The following is a 23,372-nucleotide window of genomic DNA, read 5'->3' on the forward strand; positions in this document are numbered from 1 at the left end:
TTATTCATGATATCCCTAATACTTTTATAAAATATCATGACCATATTTAAAGGACTACAGATTCGAATTAATTCACCTTCTGAAAGCAGCTTTTTTTTTTTTTAACACTTCTGTGGAAAACAACCTATTAATTCGTCACAATTTTATTCTAACTTGGTAACATCAAATCTTTTTTTTTTTTTTTTAGCTCTTCTCACAGACAGTTTCATCATCTTATCATTTTTGGCACAAAACAATCTATGTTTCATTCAGTTTACAAAGAAGATGGATTTGTCTGATGTAAATAAAAGACTGGAAAAACTCTCGGCCTTGGATTATAAGGTACAGCTCTCAATGTATATAGTTATATTACTAATTAAGATATACTGGAGTATCATATGAGTTACTGTTATAACTGTTATTCTCGAACACATCTGGATTTCAGAAAACTGAAAATTACAGGATTAAGGTTGATTTACTACGGTGGCCATCCTAAGTTTTCATTTTTACTATTCAGTTATAACAGGGACATATTTGGAGCAATTTTTATAGTAGTTATGAAAGTCAAAGACAGGTAACAGAGGCAAATAGCATTTTTCAATTTTTTTTTTTGCCAATTGTAGAAAACCATTCTCATTTCCTATTAGGAGCCCTGGTTTCCACTTCACAAGAATCAAAAGAAGGAAGAAGGCTCTTTCAAAAAAAGTGCAATAAACAAAGAGTAGTGAAATCCCACCCCTATTCCCAGCTATAAATGGTGAAAATGCAAAAAAGAAATTTCTTTTAGATGTATGTCTTCCTTCACTAAGTCCAGGTAATTTGTTTCCTTGTATTAGGCAGGGACTTTACATCTGTTAAGGCAGGATTTTAATTTAAAATGATGTGTTTAAATTTTGCCACATTACATTTTAACTGCTAGGAAGGCATACTCTCTGCTAGGATGAGTATCTAATACATTTTCCAGGCTGTTTCAGTTCAAGGCCTCCTTTCAGCAATGACTTGTGTTTGCAAGATTGATCCAGCCTCTGTGACGTGGATTTGAGACAGTTCACTGTTCACTGGGAACAGAGCTGATATACAGCTTTCTTAAAAAAGATGCACACTTATGCCATACCTAGAGTTTATATAGCAAGGGCAAAGATTTTTTAGACATCAGCTTGCTGGTTTGTAATTTGTGTGTGGTTTTAGAAGACTAGTATTTAACCTAACTTTGTGCACTTTGGGATCATTTCTTATGACTGAGGTGGTAGCAGGGAGGATTTCATTTTGTTTACTAGAAGCATCTATTCTTAAAAAAAGGGTTTTAAAATGGAATGAAATGCATGAAATAGGTTTCCAATGTGGTAATAAGCTATAGTGTGGTTTTCTTTATAGCTTTGTGGGGCTCATCTATGAAACTTGATATAATATTGACTTCCTTTAATTGGAAATATGTAATATATGTGTTATACTTAATTACCAAAACAATTTTTCCTTTAGCATTCCAAATGGCTAACTGCAGATTCACTTGAAACATTATTTAGCTGCTAAAATTGGTCCCTAAAATGTAACAATATGCATTAACCCATGTCATTTAGAATAAAGGATGGTTAATGCTGTTATAAAAACTATGTATGATTAGTTCCTCCATCTTAGGTGTGAAGAATAGCTTGGTAAAGTCTCCTGAACTGAAGGATAGTAGCTACCTGTTAGTGAGAGCAGAGAAAACTACCAGCATGTCAGTTTTTATTATGAAAACAGATGGAAAACAGAGCTAGCATTTGAGTCCTTGCATACCTTAAATAAGAGAATTAACTCTCTTATTTCTTCTACCTCTGGATTTGAAAAATTAGGAGTGTGAGCCTTCCACCTCACTTCTATACATTACAGAATTAATTTGTTTCCTTTTGGAAAGCCTATGGATTTCATTTCCTGTTTCAATATTTAAAATATAGATATATGATAATTAGTAAAAACTGCCATTTCTTCATTGGAAGGATATTTTAAGAAACTTACTCATTTTCCCTGCCCTCTTAATCATCATGAGAGACTACTGATACCACTAAAACTCATAGGAAATATGAAATTTCAAATAACAACTCATTTGCATTATGTGAGAAATTAAAATGCCAATCACTCATTTTAAACTATTTTCTCATTTTGAGATTTGTAAGTACTATGCCTACTTGGCAAGTTGGACATTAAGATGTAATGTGTATATATGTGTTTTTAAAGTACTTAGCAATTCTATTATGCTATTTCTCTCCAATGAGAAGAAAGTTAAAATAATTATATTGAGGCCATAGATGTATTTTCACTTAAAATCACAAAGTACATCTGGGTTTTGTCATAGCCCATTTGGATTTTAGCACAAGGAAGTTGTATCAAATCTTATCATTCTGCTTTCTTCAGTTCCTTACCATAATTTAATTATTTCAGATTGAAATAATTTTGGTTAAGAAAATTTATCCTGAAACTGTTGACCTTTAGCAAGTTTTCCTGTCTACATTTTGAAAATGCAATTCAATTTAACAGTGAAGGGATAGTGCAAGGAGTTAAATGTTTACCATGAGAGAACAACACTGGTAATTACTTTGATTTCGGTTCCTTTTGATGTGCATTCAGAGGATGAAGAGGTCAATAATATTATGGCCATGCAAATAGAAAAGGGTTCCTTTTGACCATTTTGAAAAAAAATAGCAGAGGATTATTAAAGCATTAACCTTGATTTTAATGGCCTTGGTTGAGTGGTGAGATCACAATTTGGATGAGCCTGATTATTTACTAAATACAATACATAAATGCAACGGGTTCTTAACACCCATTGCACTCTGGCATTATCGCATTACTGCCATCCTTTGTTGCCTTGCAGACAGGAATATGAAAGCAATCTGTCATGTAGTGAGACTGGCTCCAGAAGCATTTCTCTGATAAGAAGACCCCCTGCCCTTTGCTAGTGTCTGGTCCAGTAGGCTTAGCCATGCGCTTAATCCCCAGAAAGTGGTTCGATTATTGCTGACCAGCAATGGCAAGATAGTTTTTTTTTTCTTCCAAGCTATCAACCTTCCATTAATTCCTTAAGCAGAAATACGGTGCAATCTATATTTCCTTGGCATGTGTCACCCAGATGGTGTCGTGCTTATGTTTTCAAATAACCATGTTCCAAAATAACATAGTTTGAATAATAAATTCTACAAATCCTTCCGAAGAAAGAAAAGCATAATTCTCAGAAGCCGCATAAACTTTTACGCATGATGCTGTGGCTTATCCATTTTATGTAGAATATATGTGTATATGTCTTATATATTCTTTGTAAGAGATATTTGCTCAAGTTGTTTTTCCTTTGATTGTTGTCAGTCATTGTTAACATGTTATGTCTTAAACAGTACTCAGACATCCTTGGTCAGCAGTACTGAACTTGTCATTTAATATAGCTGGTCTTGAAACCTATGTGTAGGTCGATGCTGTCAAGCAACCATGACTGTACATTTTGGTATTGATTGGAATTGCTATATCCAATTCCTCCCTAACTCACATTTCTTCTTTTTCCTTTCCTCTGCTAAAAATGGGGAGAATTGTGAACATATGTCTTTCTTATGTATGTGTCAAAAGAATTTGGTAAATTCTGACACCCTCTGAAGATGCATGTTTAACATGCATATTCACTTGCATGTATCTACATTTACAGATGCTTTAATTTTGTAATACTTTGAAGATGTTACATCTTTTCAAAGAAATGTTTCTCAGATGCTTTTCTTTTAATCATTAGATTTCTTATTTTGAAATACCTGGCCCAGTTAATAGGACAACGCAGCGTCATCTAGCTATCAACTGCAATCAGGATAGAGTTGTTTGTTGGTGGCCACTGGTCAATGATGATGCTTGGCCTTGGGCCCCAATTTCTTCTGAGAAGGACAAAGCCAATCTGCTTCTCCTAGGTTGTGCTCAAGGAAGACTTGAGGTAAATCTAAAATAATCATTTACATTTTAATGAAATGCAAGTAAAATTGTATTCGTTTTTCTAAAGTAAATGTGTATACTTTTTCAAACCTATAATTTATGTTTTCAGATATTCAAAAATGAAAATGGCATATAAAATGAAATCCTAAAAAGTATCATAGCTAGGGGATAACTAGAAAATTCTAGGGCTGACTGGAATAGCATAGCGATTAAGAGCACATGCGTCTAGGTTCAGATCCTTTGTAGCTCCTATGTAGCTCTTTCTGCTTGAGCAAGTTAACTTAACCCATGTGCTGTAATTTCAGTAACAATCAATATTTGCATATAACAAACTCTGAATCACTCACTGTTGAATACCATTGTTAATTATCATTAGCACTAGCATACTGTTTGCTCATGATTTCATGCCTATGTCACAACCGGGTACAGTAGCTGGCACCTTTTAAGCTTAGCCCACTCAGGAGGTGGAGAGTGGGAGAATCATGGTTCAAGGAAAGCCCAGTCAAAGAAGCTAGCAAGACTCCATTTCAATAAAGAAGCTGGGCATTGTGTAGCAAGCATATGTGTCATCCTGGCTACACAAGAGGACTTATACAGAAGGAGTAAGGTCTGAGGCTGGCCCTAGGCAAAAGCATGAGACCTTACCTGAAAAATACTAAAGCAAAGGGAGCCTGACTCAGGTGATAAGAGCACCTTCCTTCCAAGCTCAAATCCTTTAGTTAAATTCTCAGTACTGTCAAGGGGACAAAAAGAAAAGACTGTGTTCCCAATTATTCTTTCCAAAATTCCATCAATTAACATATATTAGTTAAATACCCATTTGCAAGCCCTTGTAGTAAACTGTCAGGGGAAGAAATTTAAAGAAGGTACAGAGCAGTGTCCTTCTCAGTCCAGAATCCTATCTTTCATGGAAGCAAGGACTGATCTACAAGATGAGGACAATATCCTCATTCTAGCTATTCCCGACAATGACTTAGTCACTCATTCTTATAGACAAACTTCTGTGTTCCCTTCTTGTTAAAATTTTGCCTGGGTGAAACAGGATATTTGGCCCTACATACTTCTGGTTTTATAAACTTTCAGGCTATCTTTATTATTTATTCCTTTATTTCTTTTATTTTTGAGACTCATAACCCTCCTGATCCACCCTCTCAAGTGCTGAGAGTACAGATGTATATACCATACTCTGTTTCAGCCTGTCTTTTAAGACTGAAGAATCCAAATATATTATGTATGATATGTTTGTCCATCAGTTTTCCTCTCTACCTGCTATAGATTTCATATCTTTTCTTTTGGAGCTCTAATAGTTCTGCTGCAATGACTTTTATGTTATGATTTAGGTCTAGGTTTTGTATATTTCCTCTTCATGTCCACCGTTTTAGTAATCTTAGTTCTAGAAACTAATTAAATAAATGATTTTTAATCAAAATCATTAATGCAATTAAGCTAATTAGAAATCTTAAGTGTTCAGATATATAATCAAAGTAAAAATAAGTAAATCAGCCTTTGGTTACACACGAACTAATTACCTTTAATCAAATTGAGTGCATTAATCTGAAAGCTGGATTTCCTAAAAGAGTATACAGAAGGTTTACATACCTCTTGCCTGGTGTCATCTAGATCATACTTCCAATTGAACTAACTGGGTTTGCCTGTTGATTATACCATAGACTATGTGATTCAAGTTTACTCCCTGTAAGCTAATGCCTGCTTCTAGATAATTCTGTGCTCTGGCTTTGAATTTTAGGTTTTTATTTATTTGTTTGCTTTTAAAAAACAATAGATATAGACAAGAGTGGTCCTTCCCAGGTCCCTGTCCAGTCTGAAAGGTGCTTATCTTGGTTAGTCATTGCCTGCTCAAATATCTTCATTAGAGACTGAAACCAAACTCAACCTTACCTCTGAAAAACTCACAGTAATTGTCTGACCAACCTTTATTTACAGTGTTACTGTCTTACATAAACCTGTGCCCTGGCCAAATGGATCTGATCTACTCATTGCCTCATTATTTCCCATTTTCTTCAAGTCATGCTAACAGTGTTTCTGCCTGAAACAGGCATGCCATTCAGCAGTTATGAGCCTGCCATGAGTAAGCACTATATTTCATACCATGAGATTGAATGAAGAACTGTCCTGCCTGCAAGAATATTAGTGTCTACTATTGAGAGGCAAATACGACTGTGTGTAAGGAAGTGTATGAAAGTGTGAACGGTGCTGTGGATAGAATATGTAAACTGTAATAGAATTCATAGAGAGTGGTTGATTCTAGAGAGATGGTAAGGAAGGAGGATTAAAGAAAGCTTTACAATGTGTTGGAATGAGATTGGTATACAATTTTATTTACCTTTCTTATCCTTTAGGTTTAATATCAATGTTGTACTATCCCTGTGGAGAGATTTGCTAGCTTTTTCTTCTTTTTCTCTCTGTAATAGTACAAAAGGGAATTATCTGATACTTGAAATTTTAGTGAAACTTGCTCTATTAAATTGCCTAGAAGGATAGACTTACTTTTAAGTACTGATTTTATTTTAAAAGAATCTGTTTAGGGGTAGATTATAATTTTTTGGATTCTTTTCTATAAGTTGTACCTTTATAAAAGTATCTACTTTATGTAACTATTTGAGCTTTTCATAAAGTTGTAAACAGTATTTATATATATCTTCTTGGATGTGTGTGCTGTGAGGATTAAATCCAGGGCCTCTCCCAGACTAGGCTAGTGCTCCACCAGTGAGGCGCACTCTCACTAGGCAGTTTTTAATTCATTACTGTTGTCAAGGTGATGTACAGAGGGGTTACAGTTACATATGTAAGGTAGTGAGTACACTTCTTGTCAAAATTATTACTCCCTCCCTCATTTTTCCCCAACTTTCTCTCTTCCCAATCCCTCCTCCCTCAAATTGTACAGTTAATTTTCAACATATTGTCTTTGAGTATCGCTGTTGCATTTGTTTGCCCTTTGTATTTGGTCTCACCATTTTGTTCTCCTTCCCTTCCCTAATTCAGATAAACATATATACAAGACCTAGGGTACAAAAAGCAAATACAGTGACAACAGGGGATAAATCATAAGGGGGGAAAACACAAAAGAAAAAAGAAATCACATAGTACATTAAAAACTACAACAACAAAGAAAAACCTCTTGTTTCCATATCTTAGAGTTCATTTTTCTTTTTACTGTGCACAGTTCATCTTCTTGGCAAGAGCTTTGTCCTTGGATTTGACTTTTCCAGTTATTCTATTGAAATTAACCTATTGGAAATAGTCTTGCAAGCTTTGTTTTCAAAAATTCAAGTGAATATTGATATGTATTAAGACAAACGGTTTTTTGGAAGAAACAAATAATTGTTCTACTTTTGTTCATTTGAAGGCATAATCATTAATCATGAAGTATAAATTTTTTTTTGAAAACAGTATGATATACTTAAACCCACCAGTCTACTGAAGTGTATGCTCAAGTATATTTATTTATTTATTTATTTATTTATTTATTTATTTATTTATTTATTTGCCACTAGCAACCCAGGTACTCCTTGAACTAATTATCAGAATAATGGTACAATATGCTTTTTTTTTTTTTTTGCTGGTTCCGGGGCTTGAACTCTGAGTCTAGGCACTGTCCCTGAGCTGCTTTTGCTCAAAGAGAGCAGTCTACCACTTGAGCCACAGTGCCACTTTCAGCTTTGGAGGTAAGAGTCATTCCTGATCAGGCTTTGAATCATGACCCTCAGATCTCAGCCTCCTGAGTAGCTAGGATTACAGGCGTGAGCCACCAGCTCCCGGCTACAATATGCTTACTAAAATTCAAATGTAAAAAAACAAACAAACAAAAAAGGAAGTCACAGCAGTCTTGTAGAGGAGAAATTTAATCTTTATATCTGTTAAGCTATAATTTTGGGGGGGGGGAAACTTCCTTTCTGGATTCAGTCCAAAAAGATAATAAGGTTTTATTTGGACAATGGCAGGATCCTAGAGCAGTCCTTGCTAGTCTTGGCTACATGTTACAATTACAATCACCTGCAAAGCTTTTGGGAAGAGGCCCACCCAGACCAGTTCCTTTAGAATCTCTGGACCGGAGGGGACATCTGGAATCTTTCACAGTTTCCCTAGGTGATTCTCCTGTGCATTCAAAGTTGAGAACTACTGCAAACATTAAAAAAAAGATTAAACCCATCTTTTTTACATAACAGACCATGGAAAGGATAAAGCCCACACACTGAAGCAAATGAGAGTTTAACAGTAGATTCTAAGTAGAAAATTGGCTTACCAAGCAGCTAAAAAAAAGAAAAGAAAACAAAGGAAACATAGAAGTAAGCTTTCTGTGACTGAATTATCTCTCTTTCAGAGGAGAAACACTTTTTAATTTATTTTATGGATATTAGAAAACCGTAGGTCTAATTTCACACTACACAGCTCTACACAACAGTCCATATCTTAATTAGAAGCACAGAGCAAAGGGAGTTATGTAGTCTAAGAAAAAAATTATTTTGAAAAATATATGATAGTGAAATAAAAGCAAGTTTTTAATCAGTGAATTCATTAAAAAGTATATATTAACAGTATGTGTGGATTATGGTTCGTAATGTAGTTGTTTTCATTTCAATTTTTGTATATTCTTTGCATTTGCTTTTGAAAAGTCCTTGCCATCTTTGTGGGATTACCTTATTTACTCACTTTGACAATAGTGTGATGACAACAACTTATGCCCTTACTTTTATACTTAAGCAGGCATTTTAAACTTTTACAATGTAAGGGTCTGCTAGTGCCTTCTGAATATGTCTTTTCTTACAAAAAGCCACCTGAATTTTTTTTTTTTTTTCTGTCGGTCATGGAGCTTGAATTCTGGGCTTGGGCACTGTCCCTGCACTCAAGGCTGGTGCTCTACTGCTTGAGCCACAGTGCCACTTCCGGTTTTCTAGTGTTTTATTGGAGAGAAGAGTCTCACTGACTTTCCTGTCCGGGCTGGTTTTGAACCGCGATCCTCAGATCTCAGCCTCCTGAGTTGCTAGAATTACAGGCGTGAGCCACCGGCACCCGGCTAGCCACCTGAATTTGTTTGCTAATGTAACCTCAGTAGATATCCCTATAAGAATTAAACATTGTTTTTGCAGTGATTTTCAGGAGCAATAATTGATAGAAAAGTAATAATGTGCCAATAGCTAAGATAGTGTAATTAACAAAAAATGCATCCAATAAGTATTACAGATATATTCAATTGAAAAGCCAACATATTTAAAAAGCATGTCTTACAAAGAAATGTATATAGAGTTGGATATAGTAATGTATGTACTACTGGAGGCTGAGGCAGGAGGATCATGAATTTCAGGCTAGCCTGGGTTACATAGTAAGACCCTATGCACAAAAAATAGTGATAATACAGGGCTGGGAAGGTGGCTTAGTGGTAGAGTGCTTGCCTAGCAAGCATGAGGCCCTGAGTTCCATTCCTCAGTACCACATATACAGAACAAACCAAAAGTGGTGCTGTGATTCAAGTGGTAGAGTACCAGCCTTGAGTGGAAGAAGCTCAGGGTCAATGCTCAGGCCCTGAGTTCAAGCCCCAGGACTGGCTAAATAAGTAAAATTAAAAAACTCATTACCTTGCTCATGTAATTGTAACCATTCTGTATGATATTTTCACAATAAAAATAGTAATAATAAGAAAGAAATACTTTTATTTTTTAATTACTAATTTGAATTTGTTCTGAATGTATTTTTTTCCTGAAGAAATGCTTTAATCTCACTGAAAGCTGTGTTAGTGGAATTAGCTTGTAGTGAAATGACAAATACATTCTATTTTATGGGTATTGGTGTTTATTATCTATTTTAAAGTAAAATACATAAAAATAAACAAAAGTAATAATTTAATAAGATTGAGATACTGTCAGGGAAATGCTCCCTGCAGCCAGTACTATTTTTTTTAAGTACTTTGTAATATCCTGAAATGTCTCCATAGGCCCTGTCACAATTGTAACCTCCTTCGTTTCCCCCAAAGGAATCACCATCAAGACATTTAATCACTTTCTTACATATTTACAGATTTTTTCCATCACCTAAGTGTGCATCCTCAGAAATCATAATTTAACATTCTCTATTTAAAATGTTTTAATGTATACCTTCAGTCTTTTGATCTAGACGCTCTCATCTACCTCCTTCTTGTCCTTAAAACTTATCTGTTGGAACTATCGTGTTTCTCAGCCTGAATCTTGTTGTTTGTATAGGCATGGCATGGTTCAACATGTTTGTCTGTTCTTTGAAAATTCTACAGTTTTGTAGGCAGTTTTGGCAAGGTGAGATGAGGTGGTTGTCTTTCATCAGGAGGTACATACTTTCAGCATTTCTCACTTCTCCTAGATATTTCTTTTTTTCCCCCTTCAGCAAAATTACCTTTTTATTTTGCACTAAGTAAAAATATGATAGAAAATATACCCATAAAACATTTATATGATGCTTATAAATAGGCTTTTTGAAGTAGAAACAGCAGCCAATAGACTTACCATATGATCAACAATTTATTAGCATGACAAATAGTTAAACTAATATATAAAATAAGCCATAAGCCGGGCGCTGGTAGCTCACGCCTGAAATCCTAGCTACTCAGGAGGCTAAGATCTGAGGATCGTGGCTCAAAGCCAGCCTGGGAAGGAAAGTCCATGTCTAATTAACCACCAGAAAACTGGACGTGACACTGTGGCTCAAGTGGTAAAGCGCTCACCTTGAGCTGAAAAGCTCAGAGACAGTGTCCAGGCCCAGAGTTCAAGCACCATGACTGACAAAAAAATGAAATAAAATGAATCATAAAAATGTTTCATTGTCATTTTAGCAGTCATTTCAAGAAGTCTTAACATTATTTCATTTAAACGTTTCCATTTCCATTTTTTGATATCGGCAGTTATTGATAGCCAATGCATCCATTGATTAAAGCTGCAAAATGTTAATATTCTGATCATATTATTTCATTTTTATTAATCAGTTGTGATACTTTTTATAAAGACACTTCCACTTAACTCCCATTTGTTGTTATAGTTGTTATATTCATGTAGGATAAACAGAATATGTGACTGATTCTTTATTAAGATTTCTTAATTAAGATGGCCAATTCTAATTTTAAGAATAGCACTAATCTATAGACTTACACATACTCAGTTTGATATGTTTGATAAATTGGAATCATAAATTGTCCCATCTCTGGTCAATGGGAGCATCTTTAAGTTGGCTCTTCTTTGTGGCGACCCCCGCAGTCTTGGGTGGCTTCCCTACTGTCTGGTGTGTCCGTAAGTTTTGTGCTCATCATGTTCATTTCCTGTCTTTAACTGGAATTGGTCATTTTTCCAACACTCTAATTTCTTAAATGTAAAACAGTATTGTAAGCCCAAGTTGCAATATTGGACTATTGGTCTGTTGTTGCTTGGGGTCAGTTATTTCTACATTTCTATCATATACAATTTTTGAGATTTTATACAAATACGTGTTTATAGTAAGTGCACATTGATAATGTATACCTCAAATTCAGTAGTACAGGGTTTCTAATTATCTTTTTCAACATACATCTGTATTTCCTCTTTTTTATATCAAAAGTTTTAGTTTAAAGACACAAGAGTGAATTAAATCCTGTAAATATTTTCCAACTTTAACAGTATGCACATAATCATTCTCAGGTTAATCATACCAGTTCTACCACATCACTGTAAATTACTAAGAGCATTCAAAAGCTTGTCTGTGTTTTTCCTCATTTCTGTTACCCCCATTTTAAATAATCTCACCTTACCTATATTATTGACTATATCATTGTTGCATAAATGTTCTTTCTCTCTTAGTTCATGGGTTTTGGATTTTGTCCTTCAGATGAGTTGATATTTTATGGAGCGATTGAGAGATCAAAAACAGTCATGCCAATATTGTTACCTTTCCAGAATCAGGGAACTGTTCTAGATCATAGTAAACACCATTTGTTTGAACCAGTCTTTTGAGAAAAATATAAGGCATTGTGTTTAGATTCATGTTTTTGCATGCAGATGTTTTAGTTATTCCAGGATGATTTGTTGAAATACTCTTTTTCCATTGAATTCCCTTTATTCCTTCATTAAATATCAGTTGACTATGTCTGTGAGGGTCTCTATTCTGTTCTAGTATCTTTTTGCATATCCTTTCAATAAGTATATTTTGGGAATTGTATTGTCTGTTATATAACAAGTAGTTGTGTGGCATTGAGGATTTTATTAATATAAACATATAAAGTTATAACTTTCACATAATAAAAAATACAGATACTTCCTAGTAGATATTTTTTCTAAACTTATACTCATGAACCATATTTATTATATGTGTCATAATTAGTAGAAAGCTATTAAATATAGTAGATATATTAACTATAGTAGGTACATAGCAGATATAATATATTTAGACATATGGTAGATATATTTATTTAAATGTTACTATGTTTTTAGTTGGTCAGTAAAGACATGGCACAACAGAAAATTCACATTCACTGCTTATTAGAAAAGCATTAGTAAACTGTGATAGAAAGCCACTTCTCAATAGAGGTGAGTCCCACACCAACATAAGTGGTCTGTATGTGTGTACAGTAGTGTGAAGCATCACTGGGAATCATTGGGCTGGGAATGTGGCTTAGTGGTAGAGTGCTTGCCTAGCATGCATGAAGCTCTGGTTTCTCTTCCTCAGTACCACATAAACAGAAAAAGCCAGAAGTGGTGCTGTGGCTCAAGTGGTAGAACGCTCAGGGACAGTGCCCAGGACCTGAGTGCAGTCCCCAGGACTGGCAAATAAATAAATAAATACATAAAGGAACAACTTTAATGTATGCCAATTGGAAAATATAAAAATATTTTGTGGCCCATTTAATGAGTGGAATGCTTCATGGAAATTGAAAAGACTAAATTAGAGCTATTTGTTTGTGTAATCTCAAAGGAATAAATTGAGCACAAAAATGACAGTATGACAGAATCATAGTACAATACATAAAATTTTAAAACAATCAAAAAATTCTGTGTGTTGTACAAGATTGCCCTTGACTGATGAAGGACAATAAGGAGAATAAATGCCAAGTTAATGTTAGCATTGTCTCCAGGGGAGAGAAAGGAATGAGGCCTGGCAGACTTTGGCTGTATACATATTTTTATTTTTAAAACTGAAACAAAAAGATGGCATTTCCTAAAAAATTTTTTGTTTTTCACATATTTTTCTTCTCTACGTTTGTGTTTTGAATGTTTCATAAAAATAAAGTGTACTTTTTATCTCCTGTTCCTAAAAATTTCTGCAACGTAAGAGGGAAATGTAGATTTCAGAAAAATCCTAGTGATAAGCTAAGAACTTCTGGTTGCTGCATAATCTTTTAAGTAACCTGTTTACCCACTGGTGGAAATTTCAGTGCCAGAAAAGTCCTTTCTTTAAATAAATTTTCCTGATTTACATTTTGGGTGATTTTAAAAAGATTTCTAGTGCTGGGAAGGTGGCTTGCCTCGCATGCATGAGGCCCTGGGTGCTAGTTTCCTCAGCACCACATAAGCAGACAAAGCCAGAAGTGGTGCTGTGGCTCAAGTAGTAGAGCGCTAGCCTTGAGCTGAAGAGCTGAGGGACAGCACCCAGGCCCAGAGTTCAGGCCCCACAACTGACCAAAAAAAAAAAAAATTCTAATAGATACCCTCTCTAATAGAAACATGAAATTTGATCATCTCAAGCCAGTCTCTTACTATCATTGCTTTTCTACTTTTTGTTCTTTCTGAATTTTAATTCATCTTTCAGAGATGGTATCAATCTTAATGACTGATATTTCACTTCCTTCTCTATACTGTTTTCCTCTTTGAAGATTCTTAGGTTAATTCTATATAATTTTTTCAAATTTATCTTTTTAAAGAATAAAATGCATCATTTTTATGATGCCTTTTTAACTGTTTTAACCTAAGCTGATTGATTTAAACTTGGATAAAACATTTTCACATAGGGTTGGTACTGCCTGCCGACTTGCTCATCTTTGAAATTAGAAAAGTTCAGGCCTTTTTATGAGCCCTTATCTTCTTTGCTATTCCTTAGCTTGCTATTTCAATTTTTTACAATTTCTCTATAAAGAGTTTTCTTTTTAAAAATAGAAGGGAAAACAGAATGTAGGCTACAGATCAACCATCTCTGGAACAATCTTCCTTCTCTAGTCCCTTCTAACACTACATGGTCTCTTAACTAACAGCTTTGTTTCTGTGTTTTTCTTCCTTAGAGTTGAAGCAGAGACATTTTATTTCAGATTTTTCAGACGTTCCATAGACTTTTCATATTATAGAAGTATAACTTTTGTTAATACTGTTAAACTGTTGTACTGCTCACCCCTTCTCATTTTTTTGCCTGTTCACAGTGCCTTTGATCAGAACCTTTGACTCTATTCTTCATCTCAACCATTCCTACTCGATTTCTAACGGACAGTTCCTGAAGTCTCTGATACATGTTTTGAGAATCTTTAAAACATTATTAGATTTTATAATACTAAGTCTGAGGCATATTTAAGGACAGAGTAAGATCAAGAACTCAACGAGAAGGGAATTCTTGGTCATAAAGTTTTCAGAAGATAGTATTATTATAATTGTGCATGACTAAGATGAAGGGAAAAATCAGCCTTAACGTGACTTAAGGAAGTCAAAAGAGAGCCATGGAAAATAAAATTCTGCAAACACCCTTGTCCAAAAAAAAAAAAAAAAAAAAAAAAAAACGGAAGAAGATACAAATGAGATGCTTCCTGGAAGGTGCAAGGGCACAGCAGATTAATTTGGTGGGTATACGTGTCACAAAAGCAATCTTCTTTTGGGGTTCTTCTTTTTCATTCTTTTCTTAAGGGCATTGTATAAGTGTCACAAAAGCAATCTTCTTTTGGGGTTCTTCTTTTTCATTCTTTTCTTAAGGGCATTGTCACTTAGCATTTCTTCCTTCACTACACACCAAACATTTTGCTCTTTTAAGTTAGTATCATATCTTGGCCTTGATCATATCTTGACTAGTATTTCAATCTGAGTTCACTTTATGAGAACTAGCTACATGAATATAAAGCAAGAGGTATCTTAGTATTTACAAATTTGAAATTTTAAGTATTTTTTTTTGGTATTTGACAGTAAGTGTACAGTTCTTATTGCTGTTTTCCAGTTGTTTTTTGCAAGAAACTAACACTATGTCAAAATTAAAACGATATACTTTAATAGCTTTAAAAGGTTGCTGAAAGTTGCACGTGTTTGAGTGTTATTATCTTTCTGCAGCATACTAGCATTTTCATAGAACTAACTGAACAACTGAATTTTCTTCCCCTGCACTGAATTTGTCATCTGAATTATTTTTTTTTATTGATTATTCATTTCTCCCTATTTTAATACAAAATATCTCCACAGTTATATATAAATTTCAGTCTGCTTTTCCTTTCAGTTAAAAATAGTATCACAGTTTGGTAGCACTCAAGTATCATTTTACTCTTCTTTATTAAACTTTGATACTTTGTCTGCCACGTAAATCCATTTATTTATAAAGCTAGATGCTGGTGGCTCATGTCTATAACCCCAGCTACTTAGGAGGCTGAGATATGAAAATTGCAGTTCAAGGCTAGCATAGATAGACAAGTCTGTGAGACTCTTACCTCCAATAATCAGCAAAAATTTGCAACTGTAGCTATAGGCCAAGTGATAGAGCACCAGCTGTGTGGACGGGTGGGCAGCATGACAGGTGCAAAATTCAAACCCTAGTACTGGCATGCACACAGACACAGACACTCATGCACACAAGTACACACATACAACACATTATTTGTACACATTTTCCCATGTATTTGTCTTGTTTTGCTTTATTTTATTATAGTACTACATGTCACCTTTGTTACAATGTTATATAAATTTATTATTTTCATAAACAAATGATTTTCTCATTTAATATTATTGGTTATCTTTTTAATTGGAAGAGGCCTGATCTCAAGATCATAGGTGGCCTGACCAAGCTTCTATCATTGGTGGTAGAGAAGATGTTGGAGTCAAGATGCATTTTATTCAAATAGCAACTCTTACCAGGTACCTGTGGTTCATACCTGTAATCCTAGCTACTCAGGAGGCTGAGATCTGAGGATCAAGGTTCAAAGCCAGCCAGGTCAGGAAAGTCCATGAGACTCTTATCTCCAATAAACCACTAGAAGACTGGAAATGGTGCTGTGGTTCAAGTGGTAGAGCACTAGAAAACCGGAAGTAGTGCTGTGGTTTAAGCGGTAGAGTGCTTGCCTTGAGCTGAAGAGCGCAGGGACAGCGCCCAAGCCCAGAGTTCAAGCCCCACAACCAACCAAAAAAAAAAAAAAAAAAAAAGCAACTCTTTGGTACAGCTAAAGATAATTTAAAATAGCTGGGCACTGGAGACTCACACCTTTAATCTTAGCTACTCAGGAGGCTGAGATCTGAGGATAAAGTTTCAAGTCAACCTGGGGAGGAAAGTCTAGGAGACTCTTATTTCCAGTGCACCACCCAAATGCTAGAAGAAGAGGTGTGGTTCAAGTGGTAGAGCACTAGCCTTAAGCACAAAAACTTAGGGACAGGGTCCTGGAAAAGCCCAAGGACAGATAGACATATGTATACTCACACAAAAAGATAATAAAACATATATTAAAAGAAAGAAAGATGTTAGATCCATTGAATCCATATCTATAGACAAACCAGTGTGCCAACAAGGCTGAGCATGGGGTGGAAATCTAGATGTTAGTTGTGTCCATAGTTGTATGTACTAAAAACCATCAAGTTAAGCAGTTTAAATAAATGAATAAAGCAAATAAAAATGAATAAATGAAAATATTCTTTAAATCTCAGAATTAAGTATGTTTTAATTAAATTAAAATCATGAACTTTGTGGATTTTATTTAAAATATGTCCACTGAATAGTCTTACCATATGCCAATTGCAGTATTAAATATTACAAATAAATAAAATCCATTTAGTAATAACTTCTTTCCTCTTCCTCCTCCTCCTCTTCCTTTTCCTCTTCCTCCTCCTCCTCCTTCTCCCTCTTCTTCTTCCTCTTCCTCTTCTTCCTTCTTCCTCCTTCTTTCTTCTTCTCCCTCCTCCCTCCCTTTCTCCCCTTCCCCTCTTCCTCTCCCTCCTCTTCCCCCTCCTCCTCCCCACCCTTCCTCCTCTTCCTCCTTCTCCTCCTCCTCCTCCTCCTCATTCTTCTTCACCAGTCCTGGGGCTTGAACCCAGGCCTGGGCACTGTCCCTCTTTTGCTCAGGACTAGTACTCTACCACTTGAGCCACAGCACTACTTCTGGCTTTTTCTGTGGTACTGAGGAATCAAATCCTGGGTTTCATGTATGCTACACAAGCATTCTACCACTAAACCACATTCCCAGCCTTAGTAATAACTTCTAAAATACATCTTTACTACATTTAAAATTATGTTTATAGTTGTTACTTATATATCAACCATAAATTCTAAATAATGAAATAGAGATTTTATTAAGTAACAATGTCTTTCATTCTTTTTGTTTTCTGTACTACTTGCCAAAGAATTCAGAGATTTCTCTTTAGGAATGACAGTAATAGCCACTGTTTATTAAGGGCTTTTCAGTCCTTCCAAACTAGTCACATTTTTTATTCTTACAGCAATCTTGTAAATAGATCCTTAATTTAAAGGCAAATACATCCTTAATTTATGTGTGAGAAAATAACAATTCTGAGAGATGAGTTTGTTGAGGAACTCAGAATACCTTTGCCAAAATAAAAACCAGCTCTGTTAGTGTGTTTCTTCTGTATAAAGTGTTGTGATGACTACATGTCCAAGTTAGAGTCACGTTCATATTAGGGTAAAACTTGGACCACAAGCATATGAAATACTTTAAACATATAGATAGTTTAATGTTACTAGTATCTTATCATTCTGAGTCATATAAACTTAACTATTCTTGACACAGTACTGCTTTCATAAGACTACATGCAATATCATAGAAGCAACCGATATTAAACTAGAATATTGTTTTATGTCTATAATTTTAGCTGTTATTAATAGAGTTATCAGAACAGAAAAGTACTTTCAAGAATGAAAGTGGGTTGTGTCAGGAAAATGAACTAATTTTTATTCTGAGGAGATATTTTAGTGTTCATGTGCCTATTGTAGTTCATTTTAGGGATATTTTAACTTTTTTTGTTAGTGCTGTGGTTTGAATTCAGGACGTTATGCTTGCTAAGCAAGTGCTCTACCACTAGATCCAGCATTCCAGATATATTTTGACATTTTAGATTTATCTTCAAGTCTCTCTCATTTTCAATATGACTCAATCTAAGAATGTAATATCTTTAAAAGAAGCCAGCTTAGTAAGACTCCTCCTTCCAAATTTCTGTAATCATGCACAGCAAAATTGCCTTTAGTATTCACTGCCAGACAAGAACAGCTCAGCAGGAGTTTCTTTCTTCCCTACCCCAGAGCTACCAGGCTCCCTTGTCATTTGCATACATTGTCCCTTTAGTCCCTTCACCTTTTATACTCTTCTTTCTGCTGTAGGGGGATCTTCTTGCAACACTTAATGTTCTCAATGCCCTGTGGTTCTCATTCTATCTCTGGGTTTACTTAGAGGAAAAACTGATACAATGCAGTTATGTAAATTTACATATTACCTGTTTTCACACAGACCTGCATTCAAACTACAAATCTATCATTGATTAACTTTTGAGACCAAGATCAATTCATACCTTCTCAATAACTACCTTTGTCATAATAGAATATAGATTATAATACCTATCTATGAGGTATTGAAGAGACTAAAACAATGTATGGAAAGCAATTATATCCTATTGTCTTATTAATAGGGTTACTCTATTGAAACCTATGTGTCAAATACTTTTTAAGCTTATCTATTTATTTACTAATTTTTGTAACACCAGGAATCAACATCAGGGCTTCATACTTGCTAGTCTAGTATTCTACCTACACCTTCAGCTCATGGTATTTTTAATTACTGTATAAGACATTTTCTTTCTTAAGTGAGTGTCAGTCATACGATCCATAGTTATAGAAACAGTTGGGGAGACAGCAAGTCATCTGACTATGGCTACTTTTGTAGAATAATCTGGGTTGACAGGATTGGAAAGCATATGCAAGTAGGATGAAGTCTTTTTCTCCCCCCCCCCCCCCCCCCCCCGCGCCTTTTGTCGGTTGTGGGTCTCAAACCTGGGGCCTGGGTACTGTACCTGAGTTCTCAGCTCAAGGTTTTTGCTCTACTTCCTGAGCCACAGTGCCACTTCCTCCTCTTTCTCTTGATGGGACTATTAAATCTATTAGCGAGGGTCTTGCAGAGTTCTGGAATGAAAGATGCCTAGGACCCTTCTTCGTGGAACTTGAGCCTTGTGACCTGTAGACCACACTGCCCTCTGCTGACCTGTGTTGATACAGGCTATCCTCAGTATTAACTAGCATTTTAATTACCTTCAGTTGAAAATATTTAGTATGCTCTAAGGCTTCTTTTGCAAAAATATACCTTCTGAAATGTGATATTTCAACCAGCATTACAATGTTTGGTTTTGTTAAATTCATAGTTTAAAAAGTTTATTACATATTTTGTACCAGCATAGTTTTGCCTTTTGGGTACATAGGTGTGAAAGGTATAAAATGTGAAAGAAAGATTTTTGGTTTGTCTTTATCGTCTCTTGAGACAGAGTCTAGCTTATAGCTCATGCTGTCCTTAAACTTGATATGTATCCCAAGCTGGTCTCCAACTCACAATCTTCCTGCCTTCATCTCCTGAATGCTAGCACTCGTGACTTGCACCTCCAAACGCTGCTAGTGTGTGATAATAAGGACTTAAAATGAAACTCCAAAAGTAAATAGAGGTTACATATCACAATATAGACACTGACCGAGTTGGGAGTGGGAAGTGGATATGGAAGTGGGAATAAAGCAGAGCTGTCACCTACCTGGAAGGAATCCAGAAAACAGGGATGATTTTGGTCTAGTTTTTTAAGGAAGAAATTCTCTATGAGTGAAGAGGAATTCAGATGAAGGATGAAAGTAAAGTGGTATGCCTGGAGAAAATGTGGAGCAGGTTCTGGTCTGAGCTCAGGATAGAGTACATTCAGTGAGACTGTAGGGAATATCACTAGAATTTATATCATGTCATATCATGTTATATCATGCCCTTCCTTTGCTCAAAACTTGCTTATGGCGTCTCATCTCATTGGAGAAAAATGTTGGAGTCTCTTATTAGTCTACAACTTATTATTCAATAATCCTCCCCCTCAATTCCCATTTTCCACTGCTCTCTTTTTGTTCCTCCTTCTCTAGCCATAGTGAATCACTCAGCAGGCCATAGAGCTTCTGCCTCAGTGCTTGTTTCATCTGCCTGGAGTTCTTCTCTTCTAGATGGCCGCAGGCTCCCCGTTTCAGGCCGTCTTTATCAGAGAGGCCTACCTGACCTCTCAATATCGTGCCCCTTCCCACTCCCTTTGCTCTCACTTAGCTTTATTTTACTCCATGGTACTTGTGTGGTACAAATATAGAGTATCTATGTGCATTTAATTGCTAATTATTGCCTTTTCTTTCATTATGAAAGTGTGATGAGTATAGGAAATGCTACCCCAAATAGAGCAATTTGGCACCCTGAATATATTAAGCTGAAGGATTTGGAGAAAATAGCAGAAGCAGAAAGATCTCTCTAGTCCTCTTTCTTTCTCTTCTCCTATCTTTCTCTCCTGACAGAATCATCTGACCTACTTCCCCTGAAAGTAGGCCAGAAGATCTTCCTATGGCCCTCTATACAGAGGAAAGAAATGAAGATATAGAGATACCAAAAATATGAATGGACAGGCCTTGCTAATTTCCTTGCAGTTTGTTTCCTATAGGTTTCACAGTAATCCTTGATTACTGGTCTTGATCAAGCATGGCTTCAAAAAATCAAATGAAATTTCAAAACCAAAAATTTTAAATTCTCATTCACATTACACAGTTCAGTTGGTGCCAAGAATCTCAATCAGGTTCCCAGTGCCATTAGTTGCATTTGAATGGTTGTATGATCTGCTTTGTGTTTGCCTGCCCATAGTGTTGTGAAAATATGCCTGCCAAAAGTATATAGTTCTCCCAAATCAAGGTAAAAGTTAATGTGCTTAATCTGAATGTTAAAACAAGATTTTTAGACTTGAAAGGCAGAATATCTTCAATAGAAGTTGGGTAGCATTATGGGAAAGATGAATCAGTCACCCACATGATGGTACTGAACCCTATTGCATTCCGAGCATTTGCAGATTTTCCTTAACAGCAGTCTCTTGGAACCACATGCCTACAGATACCAATGGTCCACTGTGCATGCTTTTCATCCAGTCATACTGCATAAATGGGCCATTGTTTTCATGAAACGTAAGCATAGAGTCCACAGTTTAACCTGGGTCTAGGGTCTTCATGCCATGAAGAAAATTAAAGAATTAATTAAAGAATTAAAGAATTAAAGAATTTAGTTGTGCTTCTTTCTTCAGAACCTTCCTTTTGTTATAGTGTATCAGCCTGGAACTTTTACAAAATTTTTTTTGGGGGTGGGAGGTCAGTCATGGGGCTTGAACTCTGGGTCTAGGCACTATCCCTCAACTCTTCAGCTCAAAGTGAGCGCTCTACCATTTGAACCACAGCGCCACTTCCGATTATCTGGTGGTTTATTGGAGATAAGAGTTTCACAGACTTTCCTTGCGCAAGCTGGCTTCGAACGACAATCTTCAGATCTCAGCCTCCTGAGTAGCTAGGATTACAGGTGTGAGCCACCAGCACCTGGCCTTTTACAACTTTTGTTTAGGAGAAGATGCTATTTTCTCTCTGGTACAGTGTATGGGACCCAAGGGAGAGGATTTGCTAGCTGCTGTGTCCCTTCTAGTACCTGGCTCACAAAAAGAACAAGAAAGTGATTACAAGGGAAGAAAGGAATGGAACATATTCAACACATTTGTATTCTAAGGCAAGGGAATAAAAATTTAACTCATTAGTCAATGTAATCTCGAAATCTGTAAAAAGTGTGTTGCCATTGAAATGTTTGAATATTGAAAGGACTGAAAAAAAAAGCATTTTAATTTGGTGATAATATGTAAGATAGATGTTTCAAAACATCACATCTATCCCTCCTCTCCTGCTAACCCAACATAGCTCTTATGTGCTTTTTTTTTTTTTTTTTTTCTAGTCCTAGGGCTTGAACTCAAGGCCTGGGCACTGTCCCTGAGCTTGAGTTCTTTTAATCAAGGTTAGCACTCTACCACTTGAGCCATAGCACCACTTCTGGCTTTTCCTGTTTATGTGCTACTGAGGAATTGAACCCAGGGCTTCATGCATTCTAGGCAAGCACTCTACCACTAAGCCAGCCCTCTGTGTGCTTTTTGGTGTATTACACACTTTAAATTTTGAAATAGTTTGACTCAAAAGAAATTGTTAAAATGGTACAGTGAGTTCTCTTTATGTACTTGCCGCCTATGGTAATAGCCTACATTACTACAGAATGGGGTCACAAGCAATGTCCTTGATGCAGTACTATTAACTCAGACAAACCTAAGTCAGATATAGGCAGATTTACATTCACCGTTGTTTCTGTTTTTGTTTTTTTTGTCAGTTGTGGGGCTTGAACTCTGGGCCTGGGTGCTGTCCCTGACCTCTTCAGCTCAAGGCTAACAGCACTCTACCACTTGAGCCACATCGCCACTTCTGGCTTTTTCTGTTTATGTGGTACTGAGGAATTGAATCCATTGCCTCATGCATTCTAGGCAAGCACTCTACCACTGACCCACATTCCCAGCCAACATGCACTTTTTTTTGGGGGGGGGTATGAAATTCTAAAAAAATTTTAGCAAGTGCATCTAATTTTTGAAAGTCAATATTTTCAAAAAATCCTCTTTAATAACACTCTGCTGGCTTCTGACCTTCCATAATTAACTTGGATAAAGTAAATTTGTTTGTTCTGAATTGATGTTTCTTGTAGGCAAGTAGCCTTTCCTTTCTACATATAAGATACTTTAAATTTATATATATATATATATATATATACACACATCAATAGATAAATATAGGTATCACACACACACACATACACACAAACTGGCTCAAGTGGTACAGTGCCTGGCATGAGCAAGAAATTCCATAGAGAGCATGAGGTCCTGAGTTAAAACCCTGGAACAGTGTGTGTGTGTGTGTGTGTGTGTGTGTGTGTGTGTGTGTGTGTGTGTGTGTGTGTGTGTGTGTGTGTGTGTGTGTGTGTGTGTGTGTGTGTGTGTGTGTGTGTGTATGTGTGTATGTGTGTGTGTGTGTGTGTGTGTGTGTGTGTGTATTTTTGTTGGTTAATTGGACATAAGCGTCTCTTGGATTTTTGTATCCGAGCTAGCCTCAAACCAAGGACCTTAGGTCTCAGCCTCCTGAGTACCTAGGATTATAGGCATAAGTAATTCCAGTTTACTTCACCAATATTAACTAATATTATTTACTTGGTCTAATTT

The 23,372-nt window shown here is 35.9% G+C and overlaps 1 protein-coding gene across 2 annotated transcripts in view; it reads left to right on the top strand.

Moving 5' to 3' along the window:
* LOC138815257 (WD repeat-containing and planar cell polarity effector protein fritz homolog) overlaps positions 1-23,372 on the top strand; it is a 261,096-nt gene that overhangs the window by 91,742 nt on the left and 145,982 nt on the right. For both annotated transcript variants that reach the window (XM_070004544.1, XM_070004543.1), the window contains exons 8-9: positions 188-321; positions 3,728-3,919. In XM_070004544.1, the coding sequence (XP_069860645.1) occupies positions 188-321; positions 3,728-3,919 (326 nt within the window). The remainder of the gene's footprint in view (positions 1-187; positions 322-3,727; positions 3,920-23,372) is intronic.

The sequence above is a fragment of the Dipodomys merriami genome, unplaced genomic scaffold, assembly GCF_024711535.1.
Source record: "Dipodomys merriami isolate MVZ:Mamm:240054 unplaced genomic scaffold, mDipMer1.0.p SCAF_63, whole genome shotgun sequence".
Lineage (NCBI taxonomy): Eukaryota > Metazoa > Chordata > Mammalia > Rodentia > Heteromyidae > Dipodomys > Dipodomys merriami.